Source organism: Xiphophorus hellerii, chromosome 1, assembly GCF_003331165.1.
Source record: "Xiphophorus hellerii strain 12219 chromosome 1, Xiphophorus_hellerii-4.1, whole genome shotgun sequence".
NCBI classification, from domain to species: Eukaryota; Metazoa; Chordata; class Actinopteri; order Cyprinodontiformes; family Poeciliidae; genus Xiphophorus; species Xiphophorus hellerii.
Genome location: NC_045672.1, coordinates 12,466,555 through 12,492,537, shown reverse-complemented (window position 1 = coordinate 12,492,537; position 25,983 = coordinate 12,466,555). Strand labels below are relative to the sequence as shown.

The 25,983-nt window shown below is 38.6% G+C and overlaps 2 protein-coding genes across 2 annotated transcripts in view; one reads left to right on the top strand and one right to left on the bottom strand.

Moving 5' to 3' along the window:
• cntn3a.1 (contactin 3a, tandem duplicate 1) overlaps nt 1–11,597 on the top strand; it is an 89,967-nt gene extending 78,370 nt beyond the window's left edge. Inside the window, 9 exon segments of the mRNA XM_032572142.1 lie at nt 938–1,096; nt 1,277–1,426; nt 2,819–2,889; nt 4,776–5,010; nt 5,325–5,440; nt 5,653–5,839; nt 6,955–7,067; nt 9,394–9,562; nt 10,246–11,597. Of these exon segments, the coding sequence (XP_032428033.1) occupies nt 938–1,096; nt 1,277–1,426; nt 2,819–2,889; nt 4,776–5,010; nt 5,325–5,440; nt 5,653–5,839; nt 6,955–7,067; nt 9,394–9,562; nt 10,246–10,337 (1,292 nt within the window). The 3' untranslated portion in view covers nt 10,338–11,597.
• An 886-nt stretch (nt 11,598–12,483) lies between these two features.
• The window catches only part of LOC116725764 (band 4.1-like protein 1), a 44,519-nt gene continuing 31,019 nt past the window's right edge, over nt 12,484–25,983 (bottom strand). Inside the window, 13 exon segments of the mRNA XM_032572128.1 lie at nt 12,484–14,947; nt 15,025–15,141; nt 15,740–15,820; nt 15,929–16,018; nt 17,741–17,800; nt 17,896–18,117; nt 18,293–18,441; nt 18,444–18,738; nt 19,565–19,615; nt 20,718–21,671; nt 22,750–22,905; nt 23,602–23,631; nt 25,426–25,464. Coding sequence (XP_032428019.1) covers nt 15,025–15,141; nt 15,740–15,820; nt 15,929–16,018; nt 17,741–17,800; nt 17,896–18,117; nt 18,293–18,441; nt 18,444–18,738; nt 19,565–19,615; nt 20,718–21,671; nt 22,750–22,905; nt 23,602–23,631; nt 25,426–25,464 — 2,244 coding nt within the window. The 3' untranslated portion in view covers nt 12,484–14,947.

The following is a 25,983-nucleotide window of genomic DNA, read 5'->3' as shown; positions in this document are numbered from 1 at the left end:
CAGAAAAGATTGCTACCAACAAAGCCCAGAGTGCACAGTTGTTGTTTCCTTCTGATATCAATATTGCAATATTGCAAATATTTCTTCTGTAGCAAATACGATTGGAGGATAATCGTATGTGCTACTAAATCTTCTTTGACAAACACATTTTTAAAAGGCTCTTGGTCTGTGAATTGAGAAAGGCCCATGAAAAAGATTGAGTTCCCCTCTTCAGAACCACTTCATTTTTGATTAAGCAAAAATGTTCAATCTTGATCCTTGTAAATAAATAAATAATACATGACTCTTCCCTATGAAGGCCGCCAGAGTTCCTTTTAAGATATCCTGATGTTTCATTCCACCATTTGCTCCAACATGGATCCCCTGGGCCTTAGTAACACAGATCATTCACTGTACCTTACAGTGGACATGAAGTGCCTTTTCACAGAATTATCCCATTTTTTTGTTTGCATGCGTCACTTTTGTTTTTAATAAATTGCAAGACTTTGTGGCACAAACAATTTTGCTCCCATATTGCCTGCTTAGACATTTACCATGTCACACAAGCTAATCACCAGAAAAAACAGTCACAGATTTTTGAATTTAATAATTTTTAAGACCAATTGATAGTACCAGTAGAGTATTACAATGTCTAGGTAATACTTGTGTAACAAAGTAATAATCACTACATTAGAAAACTTCTTATGAAAACATTTCAGGAACTGCAAATAAGAATAAAAGAGGAGTTTTGACTGGCTTTGGATATTTTTTGCACTTCAGATGCTGAAAATTATTTGGAGCTGCTACCTTTAATTTCCCTTTCTTCTAATCCGTTTGTTCAATCATCTTTAAGCATGGCCCACCCACTCCATGCCTTATGTCTTCTTCCTCGTGTCTTCGTTAATCTTTGCAGTATGCATCTTCTGTGTGAGTGAAGTGTAACTATTCATCCTTGCAGGTCCTCCAGGCCCACCTTTGGATTGTCAGGTCACTGAGATGACTGAGACTACTGCCTCTCTTTCCTGGAGGCCAGGGCTGGACAACCACAGTCCCCTCCTCAGCTACACCATCCAGGCTAGAACACCCTTCTCTCTTGGATGGCAAACCGTCGCCACCGGTAGGCTGATGCAATTGAAGACATTTTCTTTAGGTCTCTGAGAAATACAGCTTAAATATGTAGACGTTTTATTTAAAGTGAAGGATGCAATGGTTATTTCTTTACAACACTAATAGTGAGGTGATGAGAATAAAAAGTGTTTCCCCTGTATTGATGAGATCTTTGTCTTATGATTCTCAGTCCTAGAACTGTTAAAGGGGAAACAGTTCTCGGCCACGGTTACTGACTTGAGTCCCTGGGTGGATTATGAGTTCAGAGTTTTGGCAACCAACAGTGTTGGAACAGGAGAGCCCAGCAAGCCCTCAAAGAAGAACCGCACCAAAGAAATGCGTATGGATTGGTTTTTTTTTCTCTCTCTGCTGATAAATGTTTACATGACTGATGTCCAGTAAACAACGACCATCAATAGCTACATGTACAGTTTGACATAGTCAGAGGAAATTTTGTTTATTTATGAAGAAGAAATAATCAATCAAACAAATTAATTACAGTCAGTTCAGTGAATCTCAGTAAAACTAAGCTCAATGTAGTCAAATTCAGAATCATACTAAAGTGACGCACAGCTTCACAGGAAACCTTCAGCAAAGCCAAATTCAGGAATAGTGGTCATTTATTTCAACTGTTTTGGGGCTAAGAAGATAAAGAAAACACAGAGTATCAAATAAAGAACTCAAAAAATAAATACAAGTAGTAGATATTAGTAATACATAAATGAAAAGTAAAGACACCTTTAACAGAATAGATATTGAGAAAGCCCAGGATAACGTTAGCCTATAACTATTACTTTCTCAAAGAAAAGGTTGGAAAAAAGGCCTTTTTTAAAAGTTGGTTTGCATTACAGTCAAAGCCTGTAAGCTGGTGCCATAAGAAAGTAACCTGATAAATGATTCTACCTTTAGAAACTCCAAGAACTCCTAATAAATCTGCAAGTAGGGAGCAAAGTGCTCTTGGGAATATATGGAATGATCATATCTATATTTTAAGATGGAACTTGAATATTAAAGAATTTGTAAGTAGGAAGAATGATGTACAGCTCAATTCCACATTTCACAGGTAGTCAAATAGGAAAATAAACCTTGAGAAGTGCTCTGACTTCTTTCACTTTTCATCAACTCTCGCTTCAGTACCTTTACAAGAGCTGAAGGCTTTTTATTGAAATTCACAAATACCAAAACGCTTCCTGTTTTCACAAATTAAAATCAGTCAACAAACAGCATGACATGCCGATAAATGTCAAGGACTCAAAAAAAAAAGAGGAACACATCCACCCATTCCTGCTTGATTTTGCTCAGGTTCTTGAATGTTTTCTAGCAGCCAGAAAACAAGAGGCAGGATAAGAAGGAAGTGCACAAAATGTCACATGTTAAAAAGACAAATATAATTGAGTTGTGTCTGAGGAAACTTTATTTGTTTGTTGTGTCCTTAGATTTTATTGTGTATTGATATACCTGACAGTGGAATATCATCGTATCAACCAATGCACCTCAAACGGATGTGTCATTAGAAACTTTATTGATTACATAAAAGCACAAAGCCTTTCATGTCATGTAAGCGACATAGAAATAATAACAGAAATAGTTAAAATAAGGTTTTGGCTGTGTCGGCTTTACATCTGACGTTCTTTTTAACACTTGTTTGTGTCCAACAATATTGAAAAACTTCATATTTCATATATAAATTCTAGAATTTGGCTGAACTTACTAAATGTTTTTGACCTCTTAGTACCCAGAGTGACTCCAGCGAGGGTGAGTGGAGGTGGTGGAGGACGATCAGAGCTCGTCATCACATGGGAAGTAAGTATCCAAATAAATACCAAATATTACTTGTGTTTTTTATGGTTTTAGTTGCTTTCTAGTAGTTTGATTAGGTTGTACTTGTGCTGTGTGTTTATGATCATTTTTTTTATTCTTGTGTTGTTAGACAGAGAATTTGCAAATGAAGTGTAATTGTGTGGTGACTGATGTAAAAGTAATCTTCACTCATGTTTTTTTTATCATATGCCTTTGTATTTTGATTTCAGTTTAAAAGACTGGAGTATGTGAGGAATACATTTTCAACTTGACTTGGATTGCTCTGTTTTAATTCTTCTTAGTAGCTCATGCATTTAGTTTTCCTGTCACTTCTCTCTTCAAAGTGCTGTGTTTTTTTCTGTACCAAATGCTGATTTATGCTTCGGGGAGATAATTTGGATCGCTTAAAAAACACAGAGTTAAAACCTGTGATCCGGTCTGTTGGATTAGATAATTAGATTAGAGACCAGAAGCCTCATTTTTAGACCACCTTTTTGAACTACACCGTCAACCTGATGAGATTTCACCAATCCTGAAGGTGTTCTGTGGTACTTGGCACCCAGATGGTACCAGCAGATCCTTTACGTGTTGTAGGTTTTAAGTCAGAGCTTCCAGGGAACTGATTTGTTTGCTTCACAAACAAATCAGATCTGATCAGATTCAGAACTGGAGAAGTTGGAGGCCAAGTTAATACCTTAGACTTGATGTTGTGATCCCTAAAACATGTCTAAACATTGGTTTGATTTGTTGCCGGGAGAATATTCCTGCTTAAGGAGGAATACTGTTTCCAACCTGATGGTGCTGCAGTTCTGCAGTCCCAAACTGTGATGTACCTCTCATACTTTTCGATCAGAACTGTCCTGAACTCTTTTGGCACTTCATCTGTTACACTCCCAGCATGCGTCATGAGCTGATGTTGATCTTGGTTGTCCCACTAGAGCAATTTTAGAGACGCCATGGTGCAGCTGTCTTGTCATTACCAGAGCTTATTATCAAACTCAAGTCAAATCCTGACAAATTTTTTCAGGTTTTAAAGCATCTGCTAAAAGACAAAATGTTCATCCGCTACCTAAAATACACCAAATTGCTGGTGATGCAATGAACAGTTTATAAGGATAATTCAGTGGTCATCATGTTTTGCCTATTGGGTTTATGTAGAATATTATCTTTGACATCCACATTCAAATGTTTGTCAATGAAACTTTTATAAGAAATGATATGGTGGCTATTTTACTGATAATTTTTAATAAGGCTGAATGAGAAAAAGAATAAGTAAACACCACTCATTTGGGCTAAACAGCAGTACAGTTATTAGCACTGTCGCCTCACACCAAGAATATCCCTGAATCAAGTCCTTTTCAGGGCTTTTCTCTGTGGAGGCTCGCTGTTGATACTTTGGTTTTCTTCAAAAACATGAATGTTAAGTTAAATGCCATCTTAATTTATCTTTTGGTGTGAATGTGTGTGTGGTTGTTTGTCTTCACTCTCCTTTTGGACTTACAATGTTCTCAGTAGGGACCCCACCTCTTGCTCATTTATCTTTTCAAATTTGGACCAGACTGACCATGCAAAGTTTGGACCATAAAATGAATTTTAAAACAAATGTTTGCTTTTTCAGTAAGCCAGAGAATAGATTATTCTTTCCAACCCACTTTGGCCTCAACGCTAAACATGAGTCAATCTCAACCAAACTGTTTACCAAACTCTTTTAGGTAAATCAGTTCAATACTGCATTAGTCCGTATTTAACACTTGGCTGGATTAGCAAAATATCCCAGATTTGGTTGTTTCATTCAGCATTACATTTGCAGTACATATACAATTCTTTGAATTCTGTCATGCAAGCTTGTTTGTAATGAGTCCTCTGTCTATCATCTCCTGCCTGCTCAGCCGGTTCCTGAGGAGATGCAGGGTGGTCCGGGCTTCGGCTACGTGGTGGCGTTCCGCCCACTTGGGGCTCAGGGCTGGATGCAAGCTGCCGTTACGTCCCCTGATGCTTCAAGATACGTATTTAAAAACGAGACCATCCCTCCCTTCTCCCCTTATCAAGTCAAAGTTGGCGTTTACAACAACAAGGGCGAAGGACCTTTCAGCCCGGTTACTACCATCTACTCAGCAGAAGAAGGTGCGCAAAATAAAGCATCTTGTCTTCCAAGACCGTATGAAGTCACCTCTGCAGACAGTCCAAAAATATATTAACAAATTATTATATTTCCAAATGTTGAAATTGGTATTTCAGTTTTGTATTTCTGCAGCATCAAACCCCCATTCTCTTGTAATACTATTTCAGTTGTATGTGAAATACAACACCAAAAAAAGGGAGGGTGTTTCTGCACACAGTTATGAACAAAACAAATTTAGCTGCACTATATTTTTAGAGTCATGCTGTGTTTGTGGTGTAGAGAATGCATGTAATTCTAAGCATCATGTGTGTCTCAGAACCCAGCAGAGCTCCAGTGAGGCTCAGGGTGAGGAGTGTTTCAGCATCCGAAGTGGAGGTCACCTGGAAGCCGCTGGCGTGGAGCAACAGCCGCAGACGTATCCTCGGCTACGAGGTCAGGCCAGCAGATGCTCACATAATTTGACATGTAAAGGATGCAGACAGAATTGGCATTATGTTTTTGTTTAAGAACGAGGTGTTCTCTTTGTGTTTCCTGTGTTATTGCTTATTTAAAATCAATTGTTTTACACTTCATGCAACAAGGGCAGGAGTTAAAATAATAGACTCGAACCGATGAAGTGTAACCCGAGCATCTTTTGTGTTTAGCTGCTTTACTGGGGAGAGAAGGAAAAGCCGGATGCAGCCAGTGTGGTCAGAACAGAGGGGAATAAAACATCAGTACTCATCAGGGATCTGGAGGGCAGCAGTACCTATTACATGTCCCTGCGGGCCTATAACAGTGCCGGAGTGGGTCCACAGAGCAGCATAGTCAATGTCACGACCAAGAAACCACGTAAGGATTCCACTTTAAAGATGCTGTTGGCGAATGGAAATGTCATTTTGTGTGTTGTATTTTCCTTGTTCCTGTTTTTTTTTTTGTTGTTTCTTCATTTCACCCTACCTTTAGGGCCAGAGTCTATTGAGCACATATTAGATTGAGGAAATTGGTCAGCACCAACTGTAGGAAGATTACGGCCTAGCCTTTTCTCTGCGTCAGCTGATATTTTACTAAATTTGTGTGTTGCAGCTGTACTTAAGAGAGTGTTTTTCTAAGGGGGGATTATTAAACAGCTTCATTGAATTTGACTGGTTGCACAGATTTGAATTGATCAGTTTTCTCTAATATGCAGAGGGTCAAAATCATGTATGCACTCTAAAATATATCATTGCTTCTCCTAAACCAAAATATTGATGGGGATGTACAGTATGTATACATTGGAGCCTGTATGTGTAATTTCTTGAAAAAATTTATAATACTGTGATAATAGTGATTAAAAGTCTATTGAATTTCTTTGTTGTATAATTATCCCGGCACAGAAAAGGAGCAGCTCAAATAAATAATTCAGGACGTAAATTGATATTGATATTCTTTCCTAAGATAAGTGAACTACAGCTGAAAAACTCAATGAGGGATTTTTCACCCTCAAAACATGCATAGTCAGTGTTATAAATATTTTTTGTGTGCACAGATTTATATGTAAATATCTGTTTCATTAACTGTCAGCGTGTTTCGTCAGTCTGGGAAAGATGGATTTTTTTTCTCCCCTTTTCTTGTACCTTGAATGCACCATTCACATACTTAATGGGTTCTGCAGTGTACATTACTGTGTCTTAAGCATATGCACAAATATTTATGCATGCTCAATAGAACCTTGTGGGGCAGATTATAAAAGAAAAAAAAAAAACCATTTCAGTCAGGGATGTGAGATTTAATAATGTTTAGCTTTAGTTGATGTTGGATGTTTGAAAATTTTCCACCCCTTCAAGAATACTTTCCTAGCAGAGATCACTACTAACAGAGGCTTTACAAACTGTCGACAAGTTCTTGTGTATCTGGGTTACTTATTTATTCAACCACTTGTTGCTTCTCTTCTTGCACTCATGCCACACCCTGTCGTCCATTTCCAGCTCCCAGTCAAGCCCCAGTTAAGATCATGTGGAACACTTCCAACTCCAAAGTCATTCTGAGGTGGGACCAGGTACACGCCTTGGAGAACGAGTCCGAAGTCACGGGATACAAGGTAAAAAGTGGAGAGTTTCACATTTTGCTGTAAAGAGGCCCCACCTAGGAGGAATCACAGTCAAGATTAAGAGTGCATAGTTTTATACAGACCTATAGTCTACTTAAGACTATAAAGTCTACATTTACATCACTACATTTACATCACTTTTAAGACTATTAGTGTGTTGTGTAGTTGCATTAGCCTGTAAATACCTTTATGTTCTTCAAAACAGCATCACTAGAAAACAACTGAAACAAATCATTATGTAACTGCTTTAAAGAGATGGGGAATGTTTTCTAGATTCGTAATATTAACAATAGCTGGTATGTTTAGGTGGTTGTTTTTCCTTTCTAAATGCTCCACGTTAGTAATATATGATTTTCATTTTTAGCCATGAGTTTTCTCCTTCTTACATCCTTACACAGAACATTAAACTCTCATGTTAAAGAAATCTTCAGCTGATCTAATAGTGTTCTTTAATACATTACATACGTTGACCTCACTGGGGCACAAAAGCAAGGAAACTCAAGAGACTCAAGTGGCATTTCAAAAGGCAACATCTGAACTCAAGCGGCAAAAGGTTATGCACAAAAAAATCAGCCCTGCACAAGCTAAGCACAGGAAAATACAGCTGTAAACCTTTAGAAAAACAACGGAAGAACATTTTTTTTTGAATGATTATTGGATGCTTAAAGTCTGGCGAACAACCACGGTGACATAAGTGGGGTTAGAAACGGCAGACAGGGGGAGCAGCAGTGGGAGGCAGGGGTTGGCGTGAGGCCAGAGCAGGCAGAAATAGATAAGACCGAGACATAGTAGCAAGAGCTAGAAAGACAAGACAGATAAGTATTTCATGATAAAGCAAGAAACCAGAAAATATTTATGACTAAACGGGATTTATGCTCATCTTCACACTACAAAATATTGTCTACTCTAAAGCCCCAGCATTTTGTAAGCATAGAATAAATAAGAAAAGTGTTTTCTTTTCAAGGTAACCAAGGGGAATAATTTACTATATATGATAAACACATTAGCATTTAAGTATTGCAGTTTGTTTGCTTAACTGTGGAATATGTAATATTGTTGAAAATGACACCTCTAAGGATTCACTTTATGCAGAGTGAATAGGGAGCAGGGGAGTGATTTTTCATAAAGAAAAAAGTTGCTAATCAAGGAATCTGATAGAAAAGCAAGAATTCACCCACAGCGGACTTTAGACATTATAATAAGATGTGACATAGACCAGAGAAAACTAAAGATATGCACTTACTGTGATAACAATAAGAATAGAACAGAGAAATGACACAAACAAACTTGAACAAAATTAAGTAACCAGAAGGCAGACTAAGGAGGAAAACTATTTATCAATATCCCAATTAAAATGTGACAAACATTATTTTCATCTCGGAGTTTTGATCACATATAAATTCCCGAAATCCACTTTGTAATCTGTACAAACTTCCTAGGTCTAAAATGAGAAATTTCTATCAGCCTAGGATTCTTAAGGCATTTCATCATCAATATTAGCTTATCAAAAAGCACTAAGATGATGAAGAATTTACATTTATTAATCAATTCAGAATTATCTATATCTGCAAGTGAGTGGATTAAAAATATTGTTTTCATTCCCCACCCGTGACAGTTCTGTTCTTGGTTAAATATCTTTCAGTTCAATTTGCGTAGCACCAAATTACAACAACAAGAAAATGTTAAAGTTTATTACAATACCTACTCCTAAATAAATAATATTCAGGAGTAGAATCCAAGTTGTTCAAACTAATTTCAGGTTTATTAAATTCTTTTTAGTAAAATACGATCATATTGTCACCAGCAACTGCATACAGTCCAGCTCAATATTAATGATGGTAGACTACTAATCAAAGCCCGTAGTGAAAAGCCAGTTCCAAAGAGTTACTCACTTTGCAGCAATCCTGGGTGTTGACCAAGCATGTGGTGACAGTGGAAAGGAACTGTCTTTTAACAAGAAGAGTCCTCCAGCAGGAGGGAAACTGACTTATTCATGTATATTGTTGAATGTCGATGATCCAGATAGTGTTTTATCACAATAAGAAGTTCCTCTACAGTAAGCCGAACTCATGCGGGTGGTAAAACTGAGAAAGCCTCCGTAGCACAAGCAGTAATTACAAAGTCCGGATTAATGAACCTTCATAAGACTGCATCTTCACAGCTTCACCAAAGAGGCCATTGCAAATGTTTGCAGTGTACGATTGAGAGACTTGTTTAAATCTGATTACTAGACATCAATATAACCCCTTTATTTGATGCCAAGTGCCCGGAATGACGTGAAGCCACGACACACACATTTAAACTCTGTTTCCTATAGGTGATGTACAGCCAGGACAAACACAGCCGCCCTAGCGTGGTGGAGACCAACAACACCTCCTTGGAGTTGTCACTCCCAACCAACCAAGACTATGTCATCCAAATTAAACCTTTCAGCGAGGGAGGGGAGGGCATCAGCAGTCGCCAGATTACCATTCCCAAAGTCGAAGGTAGGACGGCGATCACAATAAAAGTCTCTTTAAAATGCATGTTTATACTATTATTAATATATGAATTCAAATTACTGTGGTCGTGCTTTGGTTTCTAGGGATTTTCTGTTTTATTTTTTTCTCGTCTGCTGCTCTGTAGCTTATTATTCTCTGTTTTTACACAGAAAGACAGTGACTTTGAATAATTTCATTGATGAAAGTGTGAATCATCCCCTAAAACTCTCTAAACACATCCCACAGTTACATTTAATTGATAAATTACTTCATGCTTCTATATGAGTCATTTTTCACAGTAAATCCTGCTAAATGGTTTTGTTTTTTTATCAAAACTTTTTTTTTTTCTCACACAGTAGCCTGTTAAAATTGTAGCGTTTCCACACATGATCAAGTAGCAGAATGGTCTCCATCGTGCACTTAAAACTGAAAGTGGATGTTTGCTTTTCATCCAAACAGTCTGTTGCTTCGCTAGTGTCAGTCTTCAAGCTTTTTCCACAGTCTTCATGAACGCGCTTGTTGTGCTACTGCCATCTAGTGACACATAGGTGTACTCACACCAAACAGTTCAAATAACTGTACAGGAAACGTTTGGATTTGACATTTTTTTTTATTAGATACAACACTTTTGTACATTATAGAAACAAACCTTTGGTTTTGTTTAATTCTTATCTGATTCTGTATTCCAGGATCCATAGCGACGGGAGCAGCTCCGAAGTCCTTGGGATTTTCAGCGGTGAGCCTTGGAGCTGCAGTTCTCACAGGCAGAATGCTGCTATGACAAACATCCAGAAATTACAGCTTCTTATTCAGAGTGGAAGGACAGCAGGTCAGAGACGACACAAGGCCTAAAGCCTCATTTCCTCCGGCTCCCTTCTCCACCCTACCATGTCTCTCCTCTCTGGCTCACAAAAGGTCTTCTTTGTGAGGAAGATCCTTTTCTTCACTTTTCTAAAGTGGTTGCTGAAAGGAAGCGCCGCTTTCAGAATTTGCTTTTATGAAACCGAAAGGGACGCCTTGACTAGACTGACTCTAGCCTTTTTTGAAGACAAGTTTTTCTCATCTACTTTCTAACTAGTGGATATTCTTGTATGTTTTTCACCGTGGAGGATAAATTAGGACATGTACATGCTTTCCCAAAGGAATTGTGCGGGTTATTTTCTAAAAGGAGTTATTTAGTGTGTGTACCACTGAGCTTTTCCTTCAGAAAACGGAACTGAGAGTGGAGGCGACCTACATCGCTTACTTGCTTATCTAAAGTGGAGATTTACTTAAGCTTGATTGGAGGTAAGAAGTCTTTCTCTTCGAGAGGAAATGATCATCCCATCAAATGGAATTTAAAAAAAAAATGGGGATTAAGCTTCACTGCTTTAAGACAAGACAGAATTTGGGACCTTTCTGTTCTTTCCTGCTTCGATTCCTAACATTAGAAGTTGCCATAAAACTGACTGGAACCAAAGTGGCTGCCACAGTGCAGCTATACCTGCTGCACAGTGGGGAAAGGCAGCCTGTACTCACATTGCTTAATTTCTATCAAGCAGCTGGCTTGTGTAAATGATAAATGTCCCATCTTGCTCCATCATCAGTGTATAACCAAGACATACATGTATGAAATCCTCAGGTCCCAAATGAGCCTTAAGTCTTATGATTACCATCCGACTTATCATTCAGGACTACGTTTGTTTTTGTTTATCCACCTTGTATCTTAGCTCTCTCTGAATCATATCTTTGAATGTTTCGAACTTGGGGGGGGAAAACTAAATGCTTTTTGTCGTCTTTCTGTCCTGATGAGCATTGTTATACAATAGGTGGTCCTGTTTTCTGACTTTTCTAGCATAGTTTATATCAAAACCAGTTCAGTGTTTTACTGTCGGTTGGTCGTGTGTGGTGTGTGTGTTGCACACACACACACATGGTTTGAAAGGATCAGTCTGCTTTGAATAAAGATCATGTCATTTTCCTCATTTCTGTCCCCGTTGTAACGTTGGGCCAAATGTTCTTTAAATTAAAGTGTTGCCTTTCTTTTCGCTCATGCGGTTAAGATTTTGACACCCTTTTGCATCACTTCTACATCTCTACCTTTTGCCTTCTGAAATATTACACTAACATAAAAATGTCCTTTGTTGACCTAAAAGTCACTCCATTTAGCTCATGAATGTAGTTTTTCAACAAAGTAGTGCTTATATAATGTGGATGGAAAATGATGGATGGCTTTCAAAATGTTATTTTTTTTTTACAATTTAAAATTTGAAAGTACGATGGTACTGAGACATTTGCCTTCAGGTCCCTTTATTCTAATACCCTGGAATCAAATACAGTACAAGTAATTTCCTTCAGATGCCACTGAATTAGTAGTGATGTATTACAGTTGTACTAATAAAATAAAAATCAACTGGAATGTCCCCCCAAAGTCAAATTTCCCATTGGGAAAGCAGGGAGTAACTCCAACTTCTTCCAGTTAAAAACATGCAAGGCTGACTTTGCATTTCAATATGGCCGCTCCTCACATCAGCATTTGTAAGTTGTGGTGGAAACATGTTTAGTACAAGACAGACATGCAAGTCCAATCTATGATCAATGTTGCATGTAGCACCTGCAACTCTAAACTGAACAAATTAAAAGTGGTGTTTGCTTATAGAAAGTAAAGCTTAAAAATATGTTCATAAGAGGTACTGTAAATAATGTCTACAGGCATTGACATGCTGTTGAAAATTTTCAACTATGTTAGCTGGAATGGTGTTATCTTGGGTGTGACGTCAAACCCAACCCCGATTTCCGGGGAAACTGGAATGCAGCATAAGAGTGCAACTACAAGCAAATTGATAGCTCTTTAAAATTAAGAAATTTAGATTCACTTTCTTCCATTGCAATTGCAAATTTAAGCATAAAGGAAAGAGCCGCTACACATATAATAAACAGGACTCCTCTTCAGCTTTCTTTCAGTCTTTATTTGTTTTTTGGATGACGCACAATGTACAGCAAAGACACAGCACCAAGCAATGGAGAGCAGCAGAGCAGAGGAAACAGAGCGGAGACACGGAGTTAATCAGACACGACTTTCCCAAGCTGCGTCTTCCTGGATATCAAACTTCCACCCTCTTTTCAGCCTATCCTGCTCAGTCTGTCCCAACAGGCTGCTACCGAACAGGATTTGGATTACGCAGAACTTTAATGTTAATGGTGAGAAGTATTTCAGCTGGGTTCACTTAGTGTTGATGCAAAGCTCAATACTTTTAGGTAACTGGTGCCCCCTAGTGCACATCCAGCCTAGAGTCATTCACTAACGTACTTCACGTCTTCTACAATCCACCAAATGGCACCAAAAGAACAGCACGAGGGATAAAAAAAAGGCTGCATTTCTATTTCCTTCAACCCTCCAGCTGGACTCTGCCGTATCATGTTTTTTTTTTGTTGTTTTGTTTTTTACTCTTAAAAAATGCAGAATCGAAATCTGAAACACAACAGAAGTTACACCACACATGTGAACATTGTAAAGTTTAGTGTTTGAAAGCAAAAATCATCAGTAGTGCATTCATAAACCTGACATGACAATGTGTTGCACTGTCTTATTTTTAATTTGCTGAATGTATTTTCTTTCCTCCATGGTGCATAAATTTGATTGAAATATGAGTTTGGCAAACAGGCAGAAATTGTATTCATTAATTGTTTTTTTCCACATCTTAAAGACAGCATACTTAAAGGGAAACCTTGTCATGCCAAGTTTATGTATTTGTCTCTCTGGCACTTCTGCAATTAAAAGGAGCTCATTTATAAAAAAGTTTTTTTTTGTTTTTTTTTTCAATACAAAACCGGCATTTGTACAATTTTACTGCTATCTCAATTGGCACCAACATTCACGTACTAAATCCCACACAGCTAAAGGTTCAGAGATGTTTCTCCTACACTGTATTCTACTTATGACGGCGTACTTTACATGACACATCAGAAGAGTTCAGATGCATAATACCATGTAAGCAAAACAGTTTGGAAGAAGAACAAAGTATTGTTGCAAGTCAGTAACAAAAAAAACAGTGCAACAAAACGTGGGCCTGCAAAACTTCTGACGTTCCTTAAAGATTTAAATAAAAAAAATGAACTGATATGTTTAGATATCTTGTACAGCACCATCAAAATGAGATGCAAATGGATTAAAAAGTGAAAAGGCTCAACCATAATGATTCAATTTCACTGAGTTTTCAGTTATAAAGTAGAACAGATTTTCCCGTTCCTTCACAAGAAGAATAATTGTGAATATTTGAGCCTAAATCTTTATGATCTGTCAGTTTGCTTCCATCATAATCCTCCTTCTGCATCAACATCCATTTTATAGTCTTATTACAATCCAGTAATGCAAGAAATTATATCATGCAGATATTATCTCAAATACTACTTTTACCGATGCAGCTGTGTTTTGAGTCTACTCTATGAGCTTTACCACACAAAACAGCCAAAGTGGCTTTTACATCCAGATGGACTGTGAAAGCTTATCTAAAGGCAGGGAGAGGAGAGAAACTTGGGCTCAATCTAAAGCATCATTACTTCTTCACACTGCTTCTGAATCAATCCAACAGCTACACTGTGCAACAGCAGCTCCTGCAGCATGTGTGCATACTTGCCACCCACACGTCAAGTTAAAAAACACGCGGAAAATAAGTCGGTTGAAAAAGACAAAGGGACTTAAAGTGATCAGGCAGAGACAAGAATGTCCTTTAATCAACGCTGTGATCATCATCGTTCAGTCGAAGAAGTCGTTTTCTCCTTCAATCGAAGCAGAAGTGGAGAAGTGACAACTTTTCAGGAAATTATTCAGAAACCTTCTTTTATGAAATTGTTATTGGCTACTTCATAGATCTACAAATAAACAAATTCAGTTCCAAACACATTAGCATTACTAAATTGTCGATCACCAAGATATTCCCAAATTTTGTTCTATGAAATCTGAAATATGAGATCAGATTATTCCACAGTGATTAATTTAACAGAAATCCTCAAACTATAACTTCCTTTAAGGAATACTCAACTAAGCGTTTTGAACATTAAGGTCCTGAGAGGTTTTGCAGGGGAATTTGGTTGGATCATGACTTTAATTGTTCATCGTGTTTTGGTTTTTTGTCGGGCAGGTTTGCAGGCGGATCATCGTCTGAAGAGCGTGAATCATACAGCATTTTTGCAGCTTGACTGTGAGTGGCTCCTTAGATCAAAATGAGAGGAAATGCTTCAATGGAAATCTAAAAGTTTAAAAGGTCCATTTCACCATTGTACAAGCGGATCTCTGTCCGGAGCCCTGCTGACAGTCATCTTATGTAGTAGGGATGGTGTGAGTGGCGTCTTCAGCTCAGGTACTGACAGCTCTGGTCCACACGGGGGCACTCTTGCTCCAGTAAAACGAGACTGAGGATGAGACGACGAGCCACAATCACAACCTTTCAAGACAGAGGCATCAGTCAGAGCCAAGACAGCAGCTGTACCTATGTGGTGCCATGTCGATCCTCAGCGGATGGTTCGGTTTCCCTAATGACGACCGCCTTGGTCACCTGCATGTCTGGATGCTGCTGCTTGGCTTCCTGTATTGCAATAGCCAGAGCCTACAAGGACAGGAGGAGCCTCGTGAGACACTCAGGACGATAAAGATTTTCAGCTTCAGTTCAAAATACATTTAAAGTTTATATGAAATACATAGGCAGTGACGGAATGCACACTTTGTTTCAGCTGTTTATTAGTCATTTTAAAGAAGATATTATTGTCACAACATTTTAAGCAAAGCCTAGTCACATCACAGTTAGCATGCAACAACGCATTTACTTACTAAAACACCATAATTAATTAATTAATTTTGAGAAAACTCCATTACATGTAGAAGTTGCAATGAGCATTAAAGTGCAATTAATATGCAAATTATTAGTAACTTATTAATGTTTTTTATATTTTATCTCGTTTCCCCACAATAAATAAAATGTTGCCACTTTCTATTCAAGACTTCCTCTTCCAAATTTAGCTGAAATAATAAATTGTAATTGCTTTTAAGATATGGGTATATTTAAAAACTCTTTATGGAGAATTTGATCATCTTTCAGTTTATTTTCCCTACATTTTTTTTCTGACCACTTTGAACTGTGTTTCAAGTCTAACCTATCCACAGATCCCAAGTCTTTCCTTCTTTCATTTAACTCTTTCCTGTCTCACCTGCTCTTGGTCCACGTCATCATCTCCAGTGATTATAATCCTCTTTTCAATCCTCGTCTCAGAGTATCCACCTTTCACCGTCTGCAACACAGAGTTGGCAGCTCGGTAGATGAGTAGCAGATAAAAGTCTTTCAACAAATGCGAGATGATTGCATGTGTTTTGTTTTTGTTTTTTTTCTACCTCCATACCTTTGAGACATGAGTGGTTGCTGAGGTAACGTTTTCAGCGACAAGGATAGGCGAACCAGCCGACTCTCTTCCAAACCCGCTTCTGTGCACCTGATAAAGCAAAACGCAGCCAAGCACAAATTACTAGATAGTTAGCACAATACCATTAAAATTTCTGTCCCATTTGCTAACGACTTTCCAGCGAAATGGGCATTATTAGCCTCTGAGTCATTTGTCTATAGCTAAGTAGCCAAACGCATATTAAAATTACAGCTGTATTCAAATAACAGCAAATTATTTTCCTAAATGGCAAAACAAACAAGCCCAAAAGCCCAGCAGTCATAACATGCATGTGCTAATTCTGTTATTGAAACTTTATTTCAAAGGAGTGTATTAGAAATAACAGTGGTGTTCAGTGAGGTTGTTAATTCCAGTGGTGCATATTTATGGACAAAGGTAACAAATATTAATGTTTATCATTAATACATTCCTTTGAAACATAAATAGAAATGCTCTCAGACACTTCGGTCAGATGTCTAACACAAAGCTGCCTCATCCTATTCGTCTGCTGTGCCCTTCATATTTTCTAGACAGAGGCGTGTCATTCTTTCACTTAGTGAAGTGTCAGGAATCAGGATTCCTGTCATGGAGCCAGACTTCTACAGCTTCATTACACTTGATTCTCCCCAAAGTCCTTCAGGTCATTTCTCCCTAACAGTATGGTAGCATTGGAGATAAATATTGGTTCTGCTTTGGAGACCCCTTTCTGAACCCTGGTCAGAATGAACACTGTTTAGTTGGGATGATGGTGGCGACAAAGAGAGGGTTGATTCGCTGCTCCAAAAGAATTTGAGTGCTCTACCAGAGTTACCACCCTAATCCTGAGTTAGGGTGGCTTTAAAGAAGATAACTTTTAGAAAAATGTGTTTGTTGCATATTCATTTAAACAGTCACCATGTCCTGACTTTTAATATGGGATCTAATTTGTGCAAAAATCTAGGTCCGGCAAGCTTGAGCTTGTATGTGCTGGGGGAAGGTGTGAGCAGCACATACACAATTGTGTTTGACAGCATTAAGACCTTCCTCCTGGCTCTGATGGTTGCTTCTGACCAGAAACAGTGCATTTCTGCAGATGGCAATAGCAGGACATTGAGGAGTCAGAGGAGAACAGAAAAGCAGTCTCCTGTTATGCTGTCAGAGTGTTGTGACAGTTTTAATAAATATGTAACAAATACATATATATATATTTTTATAAACGTTACCTACTGCAGCTTTAATAGAGTCCCCCCTGCTGAGGCGCCTCTGATGTTTGGAACAGAAGCCCTAAAGGCAGCTGGAGCTGCAGAAGGGTATTCAGTTCTCATCTTACTCAACTAATAATTCACTATTTTATAATGACAAATTGTAAACAGGTTTGTATGCTTTCACAAAGTGCTTCTGGAGTAATAATAAATACAAATATTTCCAAAACATCACAAGACACCATAAAAAAAATCAACTCTTTCCAGCACAAGACAAGCTGCCTGTGCATCGCTGTGGACAAAGTCCAAGTCTGGTTTGTTTCCATAATGATGAAAAAAGCTATCAAATGTTGTTAGAGCAGTTTTTGTTCTAATCTCCCCTCTATTGTGTGTATAAGGTGCACATGTTTTAATTGGGTTGTCATTGAAATAGATTAAGGTCAACATTTGCTTTTGTTTCAGTGTTTCTGGTATGTAAGAGATGTTGGATGTTAAAATAAAGCCTCTATCCATTCATGTCTGTCATCTTTTGAAGTGATTGGATAAAGAAATGACAGCAAGGTTTAAGAGTCAAGGTCCTGTTTATACTCACTGGAGATACGCTTTGTCTCGTAGAGTAAGAAACCTCGCTTAGCGACGTGATGCCATGATCCTGGAACAGACACCGAATCAGTGTTACGTGTTTTGCTCGAAGCAGCTAACTTTACATTTCAAGCTCTGATTGTATCAAAACACCATGAGCCCAACCTGATCTGTGAACTCCACTATGGTGGTGGTGAGCTCTGACCCGTTGGGCTGAGTCTCTGTCCTGGTGTCGGTCTTTCTCACTGTTGGGGTGGGCATGACATCACTGGCCTCTCTGCTCAGAGGCGCTACTGTAGGGAGGCGACTGGCTTCTTTGTGCAACTGATCTCTATCCACTGATGATGACACTGGCACTGACCTCTTTGGTTTTTTAGGCACAACAGGCTTGCAAAAAAACCAAAAAGAAAACAGATTTGGTTTGGTTTCTACTTGTACAAAAAGCACCTCAGTAATCTTTTGATTCTCAAATATTTAAAATGCTGAGGATTCTTAAAGAATTTTATCCAAACAATGTGAAAGGAGTACAATATTTAATGCATAAAGCTTCTGAAAAGTCTACCTGGCCGTCGGGTCTTTTGACATCTTGTCGGACTTCTGGTCGGCTCTCTGGTCTGACCTCGGGTCGGACTTCTGGTCGGACCTCTTCAGCTTGAATAAGTTTGGCCGGAGGGCTGCCACTAGCTCCTCTGGTGAGAGGAGCGGACACTAAGGCGGTGGTTCAGGGGGGCCTTGCTGCTGGAGCAAATCGATCCCGAAGCGCAGCCCCCCGTCGGGTGAAAGATCCCTCTCTCCCAACTCTGACATACCCCTGGAGAACTCCTCCATGCCCGTTTGCAGATCTGTAAGGATGGTGAAATCTACTTCAGCCTCAAGGCTGGAGGTCGAGCTAACAGTGATGCTGGAACACTTGCGCTCGATGCCCAGGTGGGTTTCCTTCAGGTAGAGGATGTCATGGTCCTGGTCATCCTCAGATACAGAGCCTAGGCGTCTCTCCCATGGTTCTTTCTATAGAGATAAACAAAAAAAAAATAAAAGACATTAAAATCATCTGTAAGTTTGGATGTGTTCTTTGAAAACCTAAAAAAGCAACCTCATGTGAACAATCTCATCAGGCCATCCCATAAGTAGTCATAAATTTTATTTATGACTAGTCGGTTTTATTTTTGTACTTCTTTTCTTACGAGCAAGCATCACCTTAAATCTCACCATAATGTATATAAAGGAATCTAATCGTTTTCCCCTTACCAGCAAAGTATATTCTACCCTTTATAATAATGGTGAGTGTTGGAGAGACTTTATTGACTGCAGTAGCTGCTGATATGTCTGTGTCGCATGACCTATTCTGTGCCTGTGTTTGATATCCAGTTAGCAGAGGTAGTCATTAAATTTTGAGACATTGAAAGCAAAGCGCTACACTAATGAAGCCGGTGTACAATTTCTATATGTACTAATAGCACTCAAAAAAGTTCAAAAAGCAATTATCAGGACAGAAAGATAACACGCTAACGTGTTTATTAAAGCTTATTTGCACTTTAACAAACTAAGACCTTGGTCCTATTGACCGTTTTCATTTAGTTTGTCGAAGCTTTACGTGTCGAGTCAGAAATATGTCATGTTTCAGCGCACATAAATCACACAATGCATTTGTTTTAATCGTGTATCAGAGTGACTTAATATGCCTATTCTTAAAGGACGTGGATCTGAGTCTGCAAACAAACTAAATCAAGACATCATTTTTGTGCTGGTTTGATTAAAACTCACAAACGGTTCTTTTAAAGCGTGAACATTCTCGCCTAACATATGGCCAAACAAATCAAAGTGCTGAACTCACTGAACTTTCGCTGAAATGCTCCTCGTGGATGGCAGGGGTCGGGGGGGTGTCCTAGAGAGTAGAAACACAAACAATAAGCAAAACATTAAAACAAGACTGGTAATGGAAGTGTTTAAGCACTATCATAAAGGGAAGTTAAAGAAAGCTGGGAGTTCTTTTTTTTTTTTTAATCAGGCTCCACGTGAATCCCAGCTTATATAGTAACAGGTAGAATTTCTAGTAAATAATGTGACTTTTTTTTTTAATTCATTGCTCTCAAGTAAGCTTTCATAGCGCTGGATGCAGGGTACAGGTGAGTTCCTTTTCATTAAATGAACACACAACTCCTTAAATGTACATCTGAGAATTTAGAAAGTAGAGCTGCTGTCAGAAGCATGCACTTGAAGTATCATTCAGTGGATTACGTCAAAAAAAATGATCGCAAGTGCAATGGTAATGCCATGCACTGAGGGCTGATTTAAAAAAAAGAAAAGAATTCCCTTTCAGGGGAGATGTATTCATATTTGGAAATGCAGCATATGAATACCCCAGCCCTGAGGCGGCTTGGCAGTTCTGCAGGATATTACTTTTAATAACCTTTTTTTTTCCAGTCTTTTTTTCTTGCTGCTACAGAGGTGCCAAGGTAACTTCAGATGCTCAAAGCTTTTTTTATTTTTTGCAAAAAAGGGATTTAAATTATGTGAAAATAGGCTCTAAGAAAAAAAAAGGGTGAAAAGGTCTTGCATTCCTTGCAACAACGACCTCCTTCACTTTGTGAGGATGTTGGAAGGAGAGACTATGTGTTAAGTTGACAGAGTTAAGGACGCCTGAAGCTTAAGCAATATGAGCTTTGCTTAAAGGCCCACAGCGTTCTCAAACGGCCGAGCAGATGTGAAGCTCTGCAGAAGAAACGGGGAGGAGGGTGGAGGGGCGAAAGCAAAATGCTCCTGATCCCATGGACGTGAACTGAGGCAGTCAATGGTACGATGCGCAGGGACGTGAACTTTTGCTTTCTCATTAGCAGTCACATGACTTTTGAAGGATTATGCGTGTGTGATGTTATTTGTATTCAGATGATTAGAAAACAAGATCTGAAAACCACACTGGCTGAAGCTCATGCAATGCTTTAGTTTCCGATGATGGATAAACAGGCTGGAAGGAACTGGCGGTTTACCGGTTGCTTTCTCTTGGCCGTTTCTTGGCTGGTGGTCCGGTAGTGGATGTGGCTGCTGTCGATGTTTGGTCTGTCTCGAGACCAGTGTGTTTTCAGAGGGAGGGTGCGAGGGGGAGCGGTGGGAAATTTGGAACTAAACTCTAAGATGTTTGGAAAATTGTCCTCATGTAGAGAACTCCCTTTCGTCCCCGCTGAATCTCTGCAGTCCTTCAGCTCCTTCTGTGATAACAACTCACTCGTCGTCTGATGGGGAACTTGGGTTTGCCGATACATCTCTAAAGACTGCAGCACAGTGGCATCATCGTGTCTCCTTCCTGATTCGTAGGGCAATTTATTCATCTGTCCATTCCCAGCAGCACAAAATGTGCTTTTGTAAGACTGGCTTTGAGTTTGAGGATTTACAACTTTGTTCTCCTTATTCAAAGACTTCTTTGATCTTTGCGGTTTGAGCGGAGCTATTTTGGTGACTTCTGAATGCGAGTTCACAGTTTTGTTGCCATCCTTCTCCTCTGATTTGGGGCTCAGGTCTTTCGTTTTCCGAGCATCACTGTGCCTTGTGCCGCTCTCACTTTTAGGTCTGTCGCCCTTAGGGAGATAATCCACAGTTGCAAGAGATTCAAAGGGTTTGTTTTTCTCTCTCTTTGTGTCTTTGTTCATGTCATTCATCATCTTGTCAGGTGGAGAGCCATACCCATTTTCATGAAGCATATTTCTCACTAACGCAAAATCATGATGGCCGTTAGTTGCGTCCTCCATCTTGTTCATATCTCTCCGTCCTGCTGAGTCAGTTATAGATGTTCCCAGCTTAGTAGTTAAAGATTCCCTGGATGTTTGGCAATTGTTTGTAATTGCTTCAGGCCCTGATGAGGTCTCACTTTTTTCTGCATTGAAGTAAGAATCCAGTGTGGTCTCATAACCATCCTGCTTCTCAATCAATTTGGCATCACCGGTTGCCTAAATTGACAGAGTAGACAGTTTGTATTAGCCTAAAAATGAATTCTTTATTAGTAATCCCTCTTTAACCCCAAGTTTCAAGTTCTGTGCAAAATTTCAAGTTACCCAAATGAGAATAATAGAAGCATGGTCTATAAAACTATTACCTAATATTTCTCTACATCAAGCTCCCAAATAAATGTAACCATTGTAATTTGAAAATCAATTTATTAGAATAAGGGTCGCAATAACCTAAAGAACCTGAACATTATGCAAAGTAATTGGTTTTTACACAATGTTTATTTTCCCACTGGACTGGGTTTATCATGAAGAAAAAAAATGTTTCAAGTTTAAAAATTTCCCTCATTTTCATTTATTCATTTTCATTTTGATTGAGGTAATATTTCTTTTGATATTATAAGAAACAGCATGGCCTGACACCCTCACCAATATATTTGTGTTTCATTCATATGGTATATATCAAGAGATGTGGCTGTAGAAAATTATTACAGAGCATGTAAGTGTTAGAGTTATTCTAGTAGTCACAGGTGAAATCTTTACCAATACCCCGGCTGCCATGGAGTTTTGTGAACTACAAATATGAATTTTTGCCCCAAGACTTAAGAAACTTATAAACTGTACAATAGCAGTGGTGGCCAAGCCCTAAAAGAACTCGGTGTGAGGCTGCAATGCTCAAACACTCTGCACTAATGAAGATTTACTCACCATAGCCTGCTGAACCCTTAAGGTGGCTGACACAGCAGGGAGTTGGTGATTAATTCAGCAAATACTTAATTAACTACTTACAGGCATTCAAAATCTTTACAAGGAACTTTATTAAAAGAAGACAGACATTTGGTTTCAATTTAAAATGTCTAATCCAACAAAATACTACGAGTGAAGACAATCGACAATATTTAAATTAAACTTAGTTGAATCAGTGCCACATAAACTGGCACAGCCACATAAATTGTGACAGTTTTGGACATTTACACCTGGAATTAATGTGAACAGATGACTTTTGTGAGTTGATTGAAGATCACATGATTATGAAATAAAAGGCGTACAGTGAGTGCTAAGAGTAGGAAGTGAGTCTTACCGTTTTCCGTTCCGGGGTTCCTGCAGGAGGAGTTTCTGAAGGCAGGCGCTTCTCTCTTGGCGCCTTCTTGGTGTTCGGTTGCTTCAAAGCTCTCTTCAGCTCGTTGATGCTGGCCTGGTGTTTCTGCAAGACGTCCTCTGGCTTATCCAGAAACTGCTGCTCGGACAGCAAAGGACAACATGAACAGAAATTAACCCAGCTTGCTAGAAATGTAAACACAGTTAGCATGTCTAAACTCAGCTAAATATATTTGATTTGTTAAAAAAGAAACAATAAAAAAAAAAGAACTTCCATTTTCTCAACTCAAGCATTAATTTTATATCACGTATAAAACGACAGAGGTCGTTGCATCATGTTCTTCAAGAAATATGCAAACTATATTAATTTGATACAGGACCAATGACTGATACGGTTTCACTATGTACCATTGCAGACTAAATAAAATCCACTTAGAGGGATTGTTGTTTGAGTTTTGAGTCAAAATGAGTTTATAAGTTTTAATACTAGCAGCCATAAAAGTAAACATATTTAGCAATTGAAAAGATAAGTTGTTATCTCTGCTACACAAAGCAGCAGCTAAATGAGTTCTAAAAAAATCCAATACATGTCTATAATTCAACATAAGAACTCTTCAACTCGCAAACATCTGAAACTGACACTCGGAACCATTATTACGAATTAAAGTGATGCATTAAACAACGACGTGCACCACAGCGATAGAGCTTTAAATTGGACTTCCTTTTATTTTGCTGTGTTCTGACAAGCGAACGATGCAGACGTAAACTCGTCAACACAGAACTCCTGACGACGTTCATACACAGCACATGCCAGAAATAAGAGGACGAGCAGTACCTCCTGTTTGGGCCGAAGGTGCACCACATCCTTGTCCGATAGATGGGGTGGGAAGGGGGGGTGCAAGCGAGGAAGGTGGAGTGAGAGGTTTTAGGGGCAAAGCAGCAGAGTTTGAGGGGCGACGTGTGGGAACAGATGTGTGCAGAGACAAAGAGGTAAAATGCAGCAGGTGAGTGAAAACAGGCAAACGGGCAGCCAGAGTGACAGACAGAAACAGCTGGCACCATCTGGCAGCACAGGGAGGACTTCTGACTCGAGACTATTAAGCTGAATAATGTTCTGCCAAGAAGACAGGGACAATCCATTTCAGTGTCAGCCAAATGATAATTAATGCAGTCGCTTATTGATTCGAGTGTTTGAGAGAGGATTATTCCTGTGCTTCTTTATCCAACGATTTGATGAGAGCAAACCACAAAATGAGAAGTCCAATAATGTGCTAATCGAAAGGTCATTTGTCTGACAAAAGACGACAACACACACAGAGCCTTGGCAAAATATTCAGGGTCCTTCTACTTTTTTCATATCTTGACATGTTACAAGCATAAATTTACATGTACTTAAGTGACAGACTAAGACAAAGTATTGAATATTGTGAAAGTAGAAGGAAAAAGATGCACGTTTTAAAATGCTTTTAAAATTTAAATTCTAAAGAGTGTGTGGTGGAGTTTAATTCTTCAGTACAAAATAGTATAAACTGAGTCAGATTGGACCGAGGGCGCCTGTGAAAAACACCCAAGGTCTTGCCACAGATTCTCTATTGGATTTAGGTCTAGATTTTTGACCATTTCAACACATGACTACACCATTTCATACAATTTTTTAAAAACTGTTTTATATTCATGCAGTGTTTAAAGTTCTAATGCAGAGTTCACCAAATTCCCTCCTCTGACTGATTTGCACTTTTTTCTCTTTTTTGTTTGAGCTTCCAATTTTAGTTCTCCCCCAATTCATAACTCTCTCAGCTGTGTTTCTGATTCATGTTTAGGTCCGTCTTACTTTTTAAGCCATGTCTTGGTGTGCCATACCTTTTCCATTTTTGATTTTTTTTTTTTTGCAACTGATCACACAATGCTGAAAGCATGAAAAACTGTTTAGTAACCTAGCCTTAATTGTTCATTTTTGCTCAAGTAAAAACACAAGTGCTCTACAAAGACAATTGTTTTAATACTGAGAATAAATTACACACAAATTAACTAGATTAACTGGATGAGCTAGACAATGTGAGAGCAAATATGTTGCACTGTTAACTAAAAATCTATGATTTTGCTTGCAAGTTATTTTGAAACCGATGAATCATTCCTTCACACTTCAAAATTTTGCACTGCTTTGTGTTTGTCTATCACATAAAATCCTATTAAAATCTTTCATTTGTAGTTGTTGCATGAGAAAAAAGTTGAAGACGACACAAATAGTTTTGCAAGGCCCTAAACTTGCATCTATATGACTTAACAGTACATGTTGACAAAGCCAGTTTTGCTTCATTAGGAATGAACGCAAATCCCGGTCAAGATACCCACTACTGAATTTGTGGCATAAACATAATTAATTTGTTTGAATTTTTTTGCCTTCCAATAAAACTCTTATTCCACAGGGAGAAAAAAATGTAAAGAGGAATGTAAATAAGTCTGTATCAATAATTTTTTTTGTTATTCTCAACATCAGTTCATGCAGATTCCACAGATTCCAGTTAGTTGAATCCTGGACATAAAGATCCTGGACATAAATAGAAATATTTCCACAGGCATTTAACTGCTTAAGCATAGAGTAACATAGCATGACCTAAAAACAACCACAAAAAGACACAAAGATACGTGACCAAAATACCTCTGGTTTTGTGTCTATAGGAATGCCTGGCTCCTCATCCTGGGTGCAAGGACAAGGTAGAGGATGGAAATGTAGGAGAAACGGAGCTGAGATTAGTGAGGTATGTTAGGAGTGCAGCAGCAAGAGAAGAAGATTCATGAGGCAGGGTGCAAGTGTGACAAATACTATCTGAAGCAAAGAAGTCAAGTTAGATAAAAAAAAAAAAATAGTGAGCAGAGAAGACTTAAAGTCCTATAAGAATATAGGATGTTAGGCTGAGAAGAGAAGAATAAGGATGGTGATTAGTGTCTTTAAATAAAAAGGATTGTGAAGGAGAAAATGAGAATTTCATGCAGTATTTTAAAACCGATGGGCAAAATTGCAGAAAGCTTTTCAAATAGTATTTCAATGGTGCTCTCAAAGCTTCTCCAAGGTTCTTAGAGTCGCAGTGTTTTACTCAGTGGATCATTTCATCTCCACTTCAGACTGACAGGTGGTAGCTAATGAGAACTTTCTCGAGGATTGATACAATTAATTCACACTATATCCACATATTTGAGCTTTTTGACAACTGGGAGC